Source organism: Microtus pennsylvanicus, chromosome 13 (assembly GCF_037038515.1).
Source record: "Microtus pennsylvanicus isolate mMicPen1 chromosome 13, mMicPen1.hap1, whole genome shotgun sequence".
Lineage (NCBI taxonomy): Eukaryota > Metazoa > Chordata > Mammalia > Rodentia > Cricetidae > Microtus > Microtus pennsylvanicus.
In genome coordinates, this window is record NC_134591.1 from 2,682,913 (window position 1) to 2,700,382 (window position 17,470).

At 50.1% G+C, this 17,470-nt stretch overlaps 1 protein-coding gene across 8 annotated transcripts in view; it reads right to left on the minus strand.

The window, feature by feature from the left end:
• Whrn (whirlin) overlaps positions 1 to 17,470 on the minus strand; it is a 149,176-nt gene that overhangs the window by 20,561 nt on the left and 111,145 nt on the right. For 6 of the 8 annotated variants that reach the window (XR_012907420.1, XM_075944938.1, XM_075944937.1 and 3 more), the window contains exon 4: positions 53 to 255. The exons of the other annotated variants lie outside the window; for them this stretch is intronic. Coding sequence is in view for 5 of the 6 variants with exons in the window: in XM_075944938.1 (XP_075801053.1) it covers positions 53 to 255 (203 nt within the window). In the remaining variant the exon portion in view is untranslated. The remainder of the gene's footprint in view (positions 1 to 52; positions 256 to 17,470) is intronic. 8 annotated transcript variants of the gene reach the window in all.

Below are 17,470 nucleotides of genomic sequence, written 5' to 3' on the forward strand. Positions count from 1 at the left end.
CTGATTCTCAGAAGTCACCCAAGGGTCCCTGCACCCTGTGCCTTAGCCAGACCCTGCTGAGCTGGTGGTGCTTTCCCCAATCCGGGAACTGGCAATCCACTTGGTCTGGTCCACGGTGGTACGTGCGTGGGGCAGCCTTCCAACGTCCTTCACCGTCAGGATGAGGTGCCGGGATGACTTGAGCAGCTTCACCGCCTCGTCATGCAAGATGCTGAGAAAGCTCCGCCCATTCACCTCCAGAATCTGGTCCCCAACCTGCCAAGACCCAACACCATCACATGGGCTGCCCTCGTCCCAGCTCTCCGCTTGCCAGACTGAGATGAGGTTACTGAGATTCAGAGAGGCTATATGGATGCCCGAGGGTCACATGTGAAGAAAATGACGACCTGCATCCAGTGCCAGCTCTGAGCCCTGCTCCTGTCACTAGAAAGGACACTTTCTATAGTGACAGCTCTGAGAGTATGTCAGATCTTCCCCAAAGCCCACCAGAAGCAAGCCAGCTTAGAGGTGAGGGCGAGATGAGTCACTGCAGGATGCAGAGACGGAGTGAAGTGGACACCTGTTATTTCCATGAGTCTATGCTGTTGAGATTGCTTACCTAGCACACGTTATCACACACACACACACACACACACACACACACACACACACACACACACACACACACACCCCTAAGTGCACTGTATGCATGTGTGGTGCCTGGTGCCCACGGAGGTCAGAAGAGGGGACTGGATCCCATAGAACTGGAGTTGCAGGTACTTGTGAGCCAACAGCTGGGAACTAAGACCTGAACCAGGGTTGTCTGCCAGGGCAGCAACGCCTCTCAACACCGAGCCACCTCGCTATCCCCTGGCTCACACGCTCTTGTCACTTTACAATGTCAGCAACACTTTAATTTACTAAAGGAGAAAAAAGCACAGAAAAGAAACACTCCCTTGAAGGAATACTCGCTGCTTGGAGTCTTAGGACAAGCAGCCAGTTTATTCTGTAATATAAAACAACAGACAAGCAAGCAAGTTTAAAATGAAAAGATCAAAGGACAGAGACAAAGCCACTAGCTTTCCAACAAAAGCAGATCCAAAACGAAACCAGAAGAGGCAGGGGGAGATGGTGCGGTATGCAAAGGGGACCGCTGGACCCCAAAGGTGGGGACTCAATGGGCCTTCTCTCCCAGTAGGTGCTCGAGCCCATGGATGGGGAAACACCAGCCCACACGCTGACTGGTCTCAGCTAGATTTCTTCCCCTCCTTTTGAGCCTTCATTATCAATAGTGGGGGGAATCAGCTGCTTGAGGAGGCGGCGTTTTTCATATGAGGCTACCCCAGAGTCGTTTGCGCCACTGTAAGTAACTTCAGTGACCTCACTGGTTCACTAAACTGGACCTGGGGGAAATTGTTTCTTTGGTTTGACACTGATGCCTTATCTAGGGAAAGAGATATTTGTTATTTCTCCTCAGGAAAGGTAGACAATAGGATGTTCCCCTCAGTGTGTGATCACAGCCCCTCAGGAAAGGTAGACATAGGATGTTTCCCTCAGTGTGTGGTCACAGCCCCTCAGGAAAGGTAGACATAGGACGTTTCCCTCAGTGTGTGGTCACAGCCCCTCAGGAAAGGTAGACATAGGACGTTTCCCTCAGTGTGTGGTCACAGCCCCTCAGGAAAGGTAGACATAGGACGTTTCCCTCAGTGTGTGGTCACAGCCCCTCAGGAAAGGTAGACATAGGACGTTTCCCTCAGTGTGTGGTCACAGCTCCTCAGGAAAGGTAGAAATAGGACGTTTCCCTCAGTGTGTGGTCACAGCCCCTCAGGAAAGGTAGACATAGGACGTTTCCCTCAGTGTGTGGTCACAGCCCCTCAGGAAAGGTAGACATAGGATGTTCCCCTCAGTGTGTGATCACAGCCCCTCAGGAAGGGTAGACATAGGATGTTTCCCTCACTGTGTGATCACAGCCCCTCAGGAAAGGTAGACATAGGATGTTCCCCTCAGTGTGTGATCACAGCCCCTCAGGAAGGGTAGACATAGGATGTTTCCCTCAGTGTGTGGTCACAGCCCCTCAGGAAAGGTAGACATAGGATGTTCCCCTCAGTGTGTGGTCACAGCCCCTCAGGAAAGGTAGACATAGGATGTTTCCCTCAGTGTGTGGTCACAGCCCCTCAGGAAAGGTAGACATAGGATGTTTCCCTCAGTGTGTGGTCACAGCCCCTCAGGAAAGGTAGACATAGGATGTTTCCCTCAGTGTGTGGTCACAGCCCCTCAGGAAAGGTAGACATAGGATGTTTCCCTCAGTGTGTGGTCACAGCACTCTTGAGGGGAACTGCATGGAAAATCTGGGTCAGTCTGGCCCAAGGCCCCTTCTTTTCTCTTCTGCAACCAATTGCTGCTAGAGGACCCATGGCTTGGCTTCCAACCCAGCCTATCCCAAAGCCACTTTCCTTAGCTCTGCCTGCAACAGCCGGACCTTGACTCTGACCCAAACACCAGCTAGCTTCTTCCCCTTCCTCCACTCATGGTGGCCTCTCTCTTGGGTCTCCACCTGCTCATCGGGTGTCTCCTGAGTCAACATTTCATCTCTGTGGGCCACAGTCATCATACAGGAGACTAAACATGTGGTTGAGAGCTTCAGAGACCATCAGACCTGGGTTCAAATCCTGTCCCTCATATTTTTATGCCATATAACACCACCCATTTCCCAGGAGTGGATGTGAACTGGAGCCTTAGCCCAGGATTGCCCTCCTTCAAATGTCTAGCTATCCCAGCCTGTCTATACATACCACCAAACTTTGGTACCGCCCACAATGACGAGTCTCACTCCCTTACCACTGGCCTCCCAAGTTAGAAGACTGAGCACTGAGAATGTAGATAGTCCCCTGGGCTCCCAATAAAGAAAGAGGAACAAGACCCAACATGTCCTTAGGATGCTGCCAGCAAGTACTCAGCAGTTTTCTCGTGATGGTTTGAATCTTGTCGGTTCTGCCTTGGCCCACCTCTCTTGGCTACTCTGAAGTCCGGTAGTTGAGCCCAGAACAGAACTGCGCATGCACTAGCCTTCCTGTGCAGAGAGGGGAAGTGACCTCCGTCTGTGGTCGCTGGCCCGGGGTCTGTTCCGGAGCCTGCCATGGCAGCCCCGGCCAAGGCTGTACCTCATATTCCAGTGTTACGCTTTCTTAGGTGTCCCTCTGCAGCTTCGACTTTTAATCTTCCTTTCTGCATACTTCATTACAGCCCGGAGTTTAATTAAAGGTACTTGTCCGGGGGAACAGCTGTGTGGAGGCACGTTTCCGAGAGTATGGCTCTGGATCCCACCAGAGGATGGCCAGTAAAGAATAAGCCCATTCATAGGCCTGTGAGACTGGACCGGAAGCCAGATAAAAGACGGATCACCTTGTTAAAGGGAGCTTCAGATAAGTGGCAGCTCCTCAGAATGATGCTGCATGGCTCCGATGCCCAGGGCCACCACACAGGTCCTCACAGTGGCACTCTACTGCACAGGCCCCAGGCTGCGGATGGGCTACCGTGGCTCTGCACGGCAGTCCTCCCCCTAGCGTGGACTCAGACCCTACCGTTTCTACAGGCCGTGAGCGGTCCGGCACAGTGCAGGCCTCAACTGCATCCTGGTATCTATGTGCTGGAATCTCAGGTTGACTGCTGAATAAGCCTATCTGTGTGGGAGGAGGCGGAGGTGACAGGGCTTCCCTGTCATCCAGCTGGAGAACAGCAGGGTGTTGGAGTAGAACACAGGTCACCCAGACAGATGCCTGCAAGCCCAGTTTCCTCATCCCCTTTTGGCTTATTTATCCAGGGCTGGGCTGAAAACTACCGTGTTTGGGGGTTACAGTTGGCCCCTCCAAGATGCCTTCCCCAGCATCTGATCTGGTCCAAGGCACCCTCTAACCCTCTTGCTGTAGGAAGGTGTGCTGGTTTGAATGAGAATGGCCCCCATAGGCTCATGTTTGGATGCTTGGTCTCCAGATAGTGGAATTATTTGGGAAAGAAAAGGAGGTGTGGCCTTGTTGGAGCAGGTGTGGCTTTGTTGCAGGAGGTGGCCTTTGAGGTTTAAGATGCTCACAGCAGACCCAGTCTCTCTGCCTGCAACTTAAGCATCTTTTATAAGCTCTCAGCTACTGCTCCAATGCCAAGCCTGCCTGCTGCCACACTCCCAGTCATGATGATCACACCCTTTGAAATGGTAAGCAGTCCCCAATTAAATGCTTTCTTCTAAAAGCTGGTGTCTCTCAGTAGTAGAACAGTAACTGAGACTGAGCTTCATGTGCCCAGAAGCTCTCTCAGTTCAGACACTGACTGCTCGTGCAACTCTTCAGTTGACAAACCACTCTCAAGAAAAGCTGGTGTGTCTCCCTCGGGATGCTGCACGGGGTGGGCTGTGTCTACACTAGAGTCTTCCTGTAGGAGTCCAGCAACAACAGCACAGTAGCCAAGTGGGCTGCACCACTCTCTCAAGCATGCCCAAGTTTCAATGTTCTCAGAGGGTGTTCTAGCCGTTCCCAGGCTGAGCATGAGATTCCCCAAACAGAGACAGGAACACAAAGCTCTTCATGGCTCTGCTTCTGTTTCCTTCCAAACAGAACAGATCATTTCAGAGACACCAAAGTCACACCAAAAAGGAACGAATGAATAGCACCAAGCCCACTCTCTCAGGCTCCACCTTCATCAGCCCAGTGCAAGTGGCCGGGGAGTGTTAGATAGTGGCAAGCAGAGGGGGAGTTCCGTCTTCCATTGCTTTCACCTTGTATTAAGAAGTTGAAGATTACTCTCACCCTTTCAGAGAAAAGCTATGAGCCCAGTCCAGAATGAGATGTGTGTATAAACAAGGTGGAAAGAAAGGGGCAAAATAATATACTCACCTGAACCTTCCCTGGGTCTCCTTGGAGAAACTGAGGCTCGGCAAGGACATGGGCTCTCAACCCTGGTCCACGGGGCAATGGGAGGCCGTGAGTACTGACAGGAGGACGGCGGAGGATAAGTGAGGGAAGGCAGTTTTATTTTATTGGTCACCATGGCTACCCTCTTTGGGACTAGTGATGGAGGAGGGGGGCCTGGGCCATGGGAATACTGTTCATTTCATGGCATAGGGAAACCTGCTCCATCACCTCCAGGCCACCCGGTGGCAGGCTCACATTCTAGTGCTCTGAGAAAATGAGACACACAGGCACAACAGGGCATTGCTTTCCTCTGAGCTTGGCCACCAGGAGGCAGGATTCACACTCTACAATGTGGGGCCCACACAGGAACGAGGGAGCCCCTCAGAGGCAGCAGGGTGGCTCATGCAGCCTCCAAGGGACCTGAGAAAATTATTCTCATGGTTCTTAGCCTCCACCCTCAAATTGGGAACAATACCCTGGTGATTGGGCCACCCTCATTGCTATGTAGCAGACCATGGGGAACAGGGTTTTTTGAAGGGGACCTCGGAGTCTGGATCCAAGTTCAGATTCTGCCATTTACCCACTATACATATGAGTTACCTCATTTCCCAGTTACGTCCTCTGGAAAACTCAGAAAATACTGGTTGTTACTCCTGAGTGAGTAGCATGCCCACACTGTGTCTCCCATTCTTCAAATAGCACATATTAGGTGCTCAGCAAACACAGGATGGACATATAGAGAGCCTACGAACGGTCAGTACTCAGTACGTGTGAGCTGTGTTTCTGAAGACTCCTACTTACGCCGACGCCCTCACCACTCACTCACCGACTAAACCTGGCCGTTCTGTCTCTGGGAGTCCTCCCACCGTCCCCACCTCTTCTGCTTCCAGCATCACCTGACCATCTTGTGACATTGCCCACCCTCAAGTTCCCATTGTTATCTAAATTTACAGATATCTTGGCTTCCACCCAGAAGTGAATGTGACAAGACTGGAGATGTGGCCTTGTGCCTCCAGCCTTCGCTGTCCCTCGACTGAGTGCTGAGAAGACACACTATGAGGGGACCCTCATAAGAATGCTTCTCGTCTATCTACACACACGCGTGCACACACACACATACACACGTGCATGCATGCATGCACATGCACGCAAGCACACGCGCGCGCACACACACACACACACACACACACACACACACACACACACCCAGCCTCCTTTATGGATTTGCCATATTTGACCTAACAGAAGCTCTGATGGGGGTTTCTTATGCTTCTGTGTAGAGAGGGGATCCAATAGAAAAACAGTCATCAGCAGAAACATATTTTTTTTCATACTGTGAAAATGTTCATTAGTGTAAATAACCTTCTCAAAGGCCTTCTAAATGATAATGGTCTCATAAAACTTTTTACTCAAAATTTCAAAAAAGGAGGAGGAGAAAAGACATGGAGATGTGCTAGACTCAGTGAAGCACACATGCAACCAGCGCCTGGGCACTGAGGCAGGAGCATCACCAGTTTCAGGCCGGGCTTGGCAGACAAGGCACCATTACAAGGAAACAAACAAAGCAGCCTGCCTCTCCTGGGCTTCACGACCCGTAGGGACTCTATGCACGCTGGTGACAGGGCTTGAAGAAAGAGAAGCGAGAAGCTGGGGTGGGCAACAGTGGCTCTGAGATCCCTTAGCAAAGGTTGTTGGGCAAAGAAGTTTGCCAAGAACTCCATCCCTGTGCTGAGCAGAGAGAGACAAGATCATCATCATGGGACAGACAGGGAAAGGACCCAAGGACTTCCTGTTTCCAGCCCTGTACCCTTACCAGGGCTGGAAGGTCTCATGAACCCTCCGGGGCTCTACCAAACTTCAAGGACTCACTGCAGCAGACGATGGGGCCCCCAAGGAGGCCCAGCTGATTACAGTGTCACCACAGTTAGCATTCCCGTTCTATGAAGGAGTTTTATTGCAATTATGAATCTTTAATAGTTTTCCATGTAAGGTATAAAAGTTTAATGGCCCCCACCCCGCCCACCCCTTTCACTACAAGTGAACAATGCAGTTTTAATGAGACAACATCAGCTTTTCCCAACAGTTCGGAAGTCGGCAAGCCTTGCCCGTACTTAAAAAAGACTGGGGTCAGTGTGAAGCTGGGGTAGGGGTAAGGACCAGGATGGAAGGGGCTGGTCACACGCTGAGCCTCTATAAACATAGATTCTGCCCGAGCAGAACCTACTGAAAAGGCAGTGGGCGGTACGGCAAAGCCCATTCAGGCTCAATTCCAGCCTGTGGCACCTGCTCCCTTCTTGCAACCTTGGCAGATCTGTAATCTCCATGTGGAGGCCTGATCTAAGGCTTCAGGGCAGCATGAGAAACCTGAGATCAGACAGGGGGATGGACTCACCCACAGTCAGACTGGATCAAGGTCAGAGCTAGGGCCTTGAAGTCAGTGCTAGGGAGTTTCCAGAGAATAGCCCACATGGAACTGGGGAGTGCCGGACTTGGGCCAGCCGCCCACTTGGTTCAGCTCTGACCTTAAGCCCACAACCCAAAGCAAGTAAGTATCAGATACGGGTTCTTCTTTTCTAGACGAGAGCAGTGAAGATCAGAAAGGTAAAAGCACTTGTCCAAGAATGCCCAGAGTAGGGTGGTGGCAGAGTAGTATGACCCCAGACGGAGACTCCTTTCCTCCCCCAGTGGACCACTGCAGCTCTGATGACCTGGGCATCTACCCTCACCACACTGGACAGGAACACCAGGACATCTACCCTCACCACACTGGACAGGACACCAGGACATCTACCCTCACCACACTGGACAGGACACCAGGACATCTACCCTCACCACACTGGACAGGACACCACGACATCTACCCTCACCACACTGGACAGGACACCAAGACATCTACCCTCACCACACTGGACAGGACACCAAGACATCTATCCTCACCACACTGGACAGGACACCAGGACATCTACCCTCACCACACTGGACAGGAACACCACGACATCTACCCTCACCACACTGGACAGGAACACCAGGACATCACACTGGACAGGACACCAAGACTTCTACCCTCACCACACTGGACAGGAACACCAGGACATCTACCCTCACCACACTGGACAGGAACACCAGGACATCTACCCTCACCACACTGGACAGGACACCAAGACATCTATCCTCACCACACTGGACAGGACACCAGGACATCTACCCTCACCACACTGGACAGGAACACCAGGACATCACACTGGACAGGACACCAGGACATCTACCCTCACCACACTGGACAGGACACCAGGACATCTACCCTCACCACCCTGGACAGGACACCAGGACATCACACTGGACAGGACACCAGGACATCTACCCTCACCACACTGGACAGGACACCACGACATCTACCCTCACCACACTGGACAGGACACCAGGACATCTACCCTCACCACACTGGACAGGACACCACGACATCTACCCTCACCACACTGGACAGGACACCAAGACATCTACCCTCACCACACTGGACAGGACACCAGGACATCTACCCTCACCACACTGGACAGGACACCAGGACATCACACTGGACAGGACACCAGGACATCTACCCTCACCACACTGGACAGGACACCAGGACATCTACACTCACCACACTGGACAGGACACCAGGACATCACACTGGACAGGAACACCAGGACATCACACTGGACAGGACACCACGACATCTACCCTCACCACACTGGACAGGACACCAAGACATCTACCCTCACCACACTGGACAGGACACCAGGACATCTACCCTCACCACACTGGACAGGACACCAGGACATCTACCCTCACCACACTGGACAGGACACCAAGACATCTACCCTCACCACACTGGACAGGACACCAGGACATCTACCCTCACCACACTGGACAGGACACCAGGACATCACACTGGACAGGACACCAGGACATCTACCCTCACCACACTGGACAGGACACCACGACATCTACCCTCACCACACTGGACAGGACACCAGGACATCTACCCTCACCACACTGGACAGGACACCAGGACATCTACACTCACCACACTGGACAGGAACACCAGGACATCACACTGGACAGGACACCAGGACATCTACCCTCACCACACTGGACAGGACACCACGACATCTACCCTCACCACACTGGACAGGACACCAGGACATCTACCCTCACCACACTGGACAGGACACCAAGACTTCTACCCTCACCACACTGGACAGGACACCAGGACATCACACTGGACAGGACACCAGGACATCTACCCTCACCACACTGGACAGGACACCAAGACTTCTACCCTCACCACACTGGACAGGACACCAGGACATCTACACTCACCACACTGGACAGGACACCAGGACATCTACCCTCACCACACTGGACAGGACACCAAGACATCTACCCTCACCACACTGGACAGGACACCAGGACATCTACCCTCACCACACTGGACAGGACACCACGACATCTACCCTCACCACACTGGACAGGACACCACGACATCTACCCTCACCACACTGGACAGGACACCAGGACATCTACCCTCACCACACTGGACAGGACACCAGGACATCTACCCTCACCACACTGGACAGGACACCAGGACATCTACCCTCACCACACTGGACAGGACACCAGGACATCTACCCTCACCACACTGGACAGGAACACCAGGACATCACACTGGACAGGACACCAGGACATCTACCCTCACCACACTGGACAGGACACCACGACATCTACCCTCACCACACTGGACAGGAACACCAGGACATCTACCCTCACCACACTGGACAGGACACCAAGACATCTACCCTCACCACACTGGACAGGACACCAGGACATCTACACTCACCACACTGGACAGGAACCAGGACATCTACCCTCACCACACTGGACAGGACACCAGGACATCTACCCTCACCACACTGGACAGGACACCAGGACATCACACTGGACAGGACACCAGGACATCTACCCTCACCACACTGGACAGGACACCAGGACATCTACCCTCACCACACTGGACAGGACACCAGGACATCTACCCTCACCACACTGGACAGGACACCAGGACATCACACTGGACAGGAACACCAGGACATCTACCCTCACCACACTGGACAGGACACCAGGACATCTACACTCACCACACTGGACAGGACACCAAGACTTCTACCCTCACCACACTGGACAGGACACCACGACATCTACCCTCACCACACTGGACAGGACACCAGGACATCTACCCTCACCACACTGGACAGGACACCACGACATCTACCCTCACCACACTGGACAGGACACCAGGACATCTATCCTCACCACACTGGACAGGAACACCAGGACATCTACCCTCACCACACTGGACAGGACACCAGGACATCTACACTCACCATACTGGACAGGACACCAGGACATGCTCTAATGGGATCTGCTGCATTTATGGTTTAAGTTTCTCTCAGTTTTATTAAACATAGATTCTTTTTCATACAATATAATTTGAATAACTTCCCCCTTCCTCTACCCCTCCTAGTTCATCCCAGCATTTATCTTTAAATTAATTAAAATTAAGGAAATTGAAAGCCAGTCCCCAGCAGAGAGTCTCCATTTCTTTGACCACCTGTTAACAATGACTACTTGAATAAACTAAGCCCTTCCCCAGGGTCTTTCTGTGAGCCTGCTTTTCCACCAGGCTCCCCAGCTCCCAAGCCCTGGCCTCCCAACCCACTGGCTGCTGTATAGAGGTCTGTTTTCCCCACAGGGCACCAGCTTCACTCTGAATGCAGTTACAATGTCTCTAAGGCAGGTCCGGGTGCTCCAACCTTACTCACCTGTAACAGCTGTCCTTAAGTGATCGTGTCACTCCCTCCTTAACCCTGCCCCGTGCAGTGGCTTCCTCTGCAGTTCCCACCACGGTCTTTCAGTGGCGCTCTACTTGTTAGCTCTCTATTGGTTAGCACACAGAATTCTCGCTCCTCAAGACTACATGCTGTTTCTCTGTTCCAGGCCCTCTGCCCTCTACTCTTCACCTGAGCCTGCCTGCTCCAATAGAACTCAGAGACAGGAGTCACCGACAGCCTTCTAGTTCCTGTCACCGTCTGGTCATACTGGACGGGAAAATTCAAAGCCAGGGTCCTGCACCTTTGGGATGGTACCACCCAGAAAATGCTCAACAGAGCCCTGGGATGGGCAATTAAGTGAACTGAGAAATGAGAGCCAGACCCAGGCCTTGGGCTCTTGCAGACAAGCATGGGACATTTTCCTGTTGTGGAAATGTTGGGTTTGACAAGGCCTGGACCTGTGAGAGACAGACACCTGAAGCCCAGCTCCACAGAGTGAAGCAGGGAAGTGTAGCTGAATTCTCAGTCACAAAGATGGCAAAGAGGCAGAAAGACAAATCGTAAGTTTGTTTTTGCTGGACGCACAGACAGGGCACTGAGAAATGGAATTTATTGCAAATCATCTTATTCTACAAGAAAGGAAACTGGAGGGCTAGGGAGATGGTCACTGGGTAAAAGTGTTCGCTACCCAAGCTTGTCAACTTGAGTTCAAGATCTAGAACTCACCCAAAAACCTGGATGTGGTGGCGTGCAAAGAAGATGGAGAGGAAAGAATTCCCGGTAAGATTACTTGCCAGGTAGCCTAAAGTACACACCAAAGTAGTAGAAACAAGAGAAACCCTGCCTCAAAACCAAGTGGAAGACTCCCAAAATATTGTTCTCTGACCTCCATTTATTCTCTGGACTCCACATACACAGGTATGTGTATGTCTGCATTCACACACATGGATGGAGGGAGGGAGGAAGGAGGGAGGGAGGGCGGGCAAAATCTGGAGTAGGAGGTGGGGGGCTGATATCCCAGCCCCTGGACTTCCAGCCTGAGGCAACTGACCCAGATGCAGACTTACATTGGAATTCTCAATGGACCTCTCAGTTCTCAAGTTCAAGTCCACAGCCTTCACAGACAAATATTGACCAGTCAGAAGATACAACAGGAGGAGGAAATCTCATTTGTAGTAGCAACAGAGACAATTCCTAAGAACAGACAAGAGGTGTGCAGTACCATATGAAGCAGACTTGGAGCCATTCTACTTCAAAGACAGGAATTCTAAGGGCAGAGGCAGAGGCAGCCTCTGTGCTGGAGGGTTGGGCACTGCCTGTTTACAGCTCGTTGCAAAGGCAGCCTAGTAAAACTGCAGCCCGAGTTCATCAGGAGTTAACATGAAAGTTCATGTGGAAAAATAAAACCATACTTGAAGGACCTTCAACATTTACTGCAGAGTTGTGGCACAGTAATTATTGCTTAGAGCAGTCCTTAGTCCACCAAAGAAGAGCAGAGAAGAGTCATCAAGGTCCCCAGCATGTCTGAGCAGATGGAAGTGTTATTCCCCCAGGCTGGTCATGGCAGGTGGTAGGCCCACGCAGAACTGCTGTGCTGACCCTCACAGCCATGCATGATGCTGTGTCTCAACAAATATATTAGAAAACAATGTGGCAAAGGAAGACGCTGATCTGAAAGCTAAAAAGGCTGTACGGTGTGTGGTGTGCTTCCAACTCTGTGACACTGTGGACGGGCAGGAAGATAGAGACAGACAATGGGATGATCACAGGGGCTTCGGAGCTAGGGGAGGGAAGGTACATGGACCGTGGAGGGCTAAGGGAGGCGACCACACTGGATGGCACTGAAATATTGACTACATGTCCTTATTCATCTAATAAACCCCACAGAACTGTGAGCACGGATGTAATGACAGGCTCTTGCTAAAAGAGCTGCGAGGAAGCTCAGCACCTGCTCCCAGGCAGGAGGTCCTGGGCTGCACTTCCAGCGTCACAGAAACAGAAACACGCAGGAAGGAGAAGTAAGGCCTGGAGGTGAAACTCCATGTCCCTGCAGGAAGGAGCACTGCATAACTCGGTACTGCAGGCTCAGTTTTCTCTAAATCTTAGCCCTTAAAATAAATGTAGCAGTTTTTCAAAATGAATTAATTGGACAGGTGGTGGCGCACACCTTCAATCCCAGCATTTAGGAGGCAGAGGCAGGTGAAGCTCTCTGTGAGTTAGAGGTCAGTCTGGTCTACATAGAGAGAGAGTTCCAAGATGGCCAGGACCACACAGAGAAACCCTGTCCCGAAAAACAAAAAACAACAAAAATAATTGTATTATTCAGAAATATTTAAAAGTATAAATAATAATGTTTATTATTTTAAAATGAAATTATTTTCAATTAATTAATTACCTTTTATAAAGTACTGAGCATTGAACCCAGATACTCATGCATGCTAGGCAAATGCCCTACCTCTGGAAATATAGTTTCACTGAGCTGCCCAGGCTGGCTGGAATTCACTATATGGGCCAGGCTGAACATGAAATCTTGCTTCAGCCTCCAGAGTAGCTGTAATTACAAGCCCATGCTGCCAGGACAGGCAGTTTTCATCTTTGGATTTAAATAAATAAATAAATAAATAAATAAAAATTTTGGTAGCTGAGGCTGATGCTGGACTGCTGGAGTTAGAGGTGTGTGCCACCACGACAGAGGTAGCGGGGCTGGGAATCACAGCTGGGGCCTCCTGCATCCTAGGCAAGCACTATGCCACTGAACTACTTCCATGACCTCAGTTTTGCAGACCGAGAGGTCATAAATCTATTAGGGAAGAACAGAGGCCATAGCCCGAGTGTATGGAAGCCATACCACTACAGAGTCTAGGGGGTACAGTCCACCTCAGAGGAGGCCTGCAGCAGGCGTGCAGCCAGGACAGCCTCCTCCTAACATCTCAGCAGAACAGCCAGTAGAAATGGGACAGGGAGTGGGACTAGACAGTTTACATTCAAACCATGAAGAATACAGAGCCTAAAGTTAGGGAGGTCAGAAGGGTGGGATCCTAATCCAAAGGTGCCCTTCTAGGAAGATGAGAGACAATAGAATCCCTTCTTGGCCACATGGGGACCTGGGGATAAGCCAGCCACAAAATCAGACTCACCAGGAACCAAATCAGCCAACCACACTAACCTGGCACTCATCAACCTGGAACACTGGGGAAATTAATGCCCATTGCTTAGGCTACTCTGTCTACAGTGTGTCAATCAGCCATGAGGCAGAAATGTGTGTAATATATATATATCACAAGTAAGACTAAAGAATGCTTAAATTGTGTGTGTGTGTCTGTGTGTGGTGGTGGGGGAGGGGATCCAAAACTCTAACAGTAAGATTTAAATAAATCACAAAAATGACAAAATGGCCCTTAAGCAATGAAAACACATCAGCTTCACTGATAATAAGAAAACTGAACAGTAAAACTATACCAAGATATAATTTATAGCTCATCCCACTGGAGAAACACTGAACAGGCACTTGCCAGACTGGAGAAACAAGCAGACTCTCACATATCCTACTGGGAATTCAGGATGGTCTATCTTAGAAGCTCCTTTCCAGAAATTTCTCATAAAAATACTTCCAAAAGAAAACACATAAACACATGGCCACTTATTGTAGTAGCATTTGTACTTGCAAAAATAAAGAAAACTAAATATTCATACAGAGAAGAATGGCCAAATAAATCATGGTGCAGAACTATAAAACAAACCAACAAAGGTCACTGTGCACAGACACATGATTCATGAGTAGCACATTAACAGGCCAAGTGCTAAGGGTACCTAAGGCTCACTACCTTTTACATAAGAAATAACAAAAGTGTTTTGCAAGAAGGTGCCGCAGGCGAAGTCTACATATAACACACACACACACACACACACACACACACACACACACACACACACAATTAGAGGGTAATGAAGAAAGAAGGGCCCATGGCTAGACTTCTGTTTTAGTTGTCTGTCCTGACACACTGTTAGGAACATTTGGAAACGCAGCAGTGTGAATTGAGAAGGGCTGTGTGTCCGCACGCATGTGCACATGGACACCAGAGGTCAATGTCAGTGTCTTCTGCAAGTGCTCACCTTACTCTTTGAGACGGAGTCTCACTGAGCATGCAGCATGCTATTCTGTAGATGGCTAGACAGTGAGTCCTGGGATTCCCTGCTCTGTGTCCCCCAGGGCTGGGGTTGCAGCCTCGCTAGAGACATTCAGGTTTTCTGTGGCTATAACCCGTGTCCCCATGCTTGTGCAGAAACACTTTGCTTGCTGAGCCATCTTCTTCACCCCACACTATTTGAAGGCAAAACACTTGGGGAAGAAAAAGCCTTCCAAGTCAGTGTTTCCTGCAGCATCACGAAGTCTGGCTCAGACTGCTTCTGTGCTAGGTATTAGAAAGGGTGTGGTCTTGCCCTTCCAAGTGACATCACCCAGCTGTCACCACTGAGGCCCACACTGGATGGTGCCGAGGAAGGAAGAGTGGAGCCAGGGCTGAGCTAGAACAGAGGCAGGATGTGCGGCACGCTCTGTATGAGTGACCTGCAGCTGCTATAACAAGCCATTAGAAACTTAGTGCTTAAAACAGCACTGCTTTGTCATCACATACTTTCAATTTAAAATCTCTAAATGTTTATTTATTTCTTCTTGTTCACACACTCGTGTACCAGAATGCATGCTTGGCGGGCAGAGCACAGCTTGCTGGAGTCAGTGCTCTCATCTCACCATGGGTTCTGGGAATTAAACTCAAGCCATAAGGCTCAGCTGCAAATGGCTTTTCACCCACTAAGCCATCTTATCTTGCTGGACCTTTTTGGGGAGGGGGCATTGGGGAAGAGACACAAACTTGTGTAGCCCAGGCTGGCCTTAAAATTAAAGTCTCTAGGTAACTGAGGATGACTGTGGTTTGGTGGAATTACAGGTGTGTGCCACTATGGCCAATGTAACGATGCTGGGAATCACAGCCAGGGCCTCCTGTGTCCTAGGCAAGCCCTACGCCCCTGTACTACATCCCTGACCCCAGTTTTGCAGGCCTAGAGGTCAGAAGTCTAACACATACCCCATTACTCCAAAAGCAAAACATCAGAAAGGCCACGTTCCATTCTGCAAAGTGGGGAGAGCCCAGCTTGCTCTTTCTAAGCTTCTAGAGGCCGCTCATAGCACTGGGCTCTTGATGGCTGCTCCACCCATAGAGGCAGCATCTTCAAGCCAAGACCTCCACACTCCATGGCTTCTTCCTGGTTCCCATCCCGCTACCAGCAGGCTCATCTGGGATCATCGGGATCTCAAGGGCAGACGGGTGGCAGCTGAATTCCACCGGGACCTTAATTCCCCTGGCAACATAAACTTAAACATTCATGGGTTCAGGGCACTAGGATGTAGATGCTTTCAGGGTTCATTGTTGTTGTCTATGATTTGTTTTGGTTTCAGAACTGGTAAAATAAGATTCACTGGTATCAAAATTATTAATATTCTAGTATTTTTACCACTGTAAAACTGAAACCTAATTCCTGCCTCAAAAGCAACAAAACTATCTTTTAAAGATTTATTATTATTTTTATTTTTTATCATATGTCTATGTGTGGGTAAGGGTATGGAGTGTGCGTGCCCAAGGGGTCCATTAGAGGGTGTCGCATTCCCTGGGAGTGGAGTCACAGGTGTGGTTGTGAGACAGTCAGAGTATGGTTGCCTAAACAAGACCAGCCCAATGATGCCAGCTGGCATACCAGCATGAATGGGGGAAAAGATCTCACCCCAAACGGGAGCCCCCTGGTGTGTTAATTAATCCCAGTCATGACTAAACACACACACACACCATTAAATGAACTCAACAGTTTATATATATATTTAGAGAAGAGGCCATGAATTTGAGGAGTCTGGATACAAGAGAGGACTTAGAGGAGAGAAGGAGAGGTGGGGAAATGATGTAAATTCAGCACTCATGTATAACATGTGAGCACATCTACATGCACCTGAAAACACACAGACACACACACACAGACACACACACACCTCCAGATTATACAGTAACAGCTGCACCTTTCTGTTTTGCTATCATTTTGTGACAGCTTTCCCAACAGAGGAGGATCTCAGTGCTAGATTTTTGGGAAGAAGGGCACAGCACTTTAGTCCGGTGTTGCTAAAGTCTTAGTGTTTTTATTATATTCTGCGCAGTCATAAACACCTGGAAGGAGTTTCCCCAAGACTGCGGTACAACTGTCCACGGTGGACAGTGGACACATTACTTCTGAACTTGGGCTTTTATTGCTGCTAACAGCTCATCTCAGTGTGATCTTGAATTACATTAGGAGAACTGGGAATAAATAGGCATACCTACTCTCCAGTGTGAGTCCTGAGTTGCAAATTCTGGGACTTCCAAGTTCATTTTCTATCATCTTCAAATTGTGAGCCGGGCGATGGTGGCGCACGCCTTTAATCCCAGCACTCGGGAGGCAGAGGCAGGCGGATCTCTGTGAGTTCGAGACCAGCCTGGTCTACAGAGCTAGTTCCAGGATAGGCTCCAAAGCCACAGAGAAACCCTGTCTCGAAAAAACAAAAAAACAAACAAACAAAAAAAAAAACAAATTGTGTATGTCAGGTCCAAAGAAAAACCCAGCTCGCCAGCACTCCTCAGGAAATTGTGAAGCCAGGTCTCTACCAAAGGAGCCGTTTCTTTTGCCAGTGGCAGAAGGAACAAATGG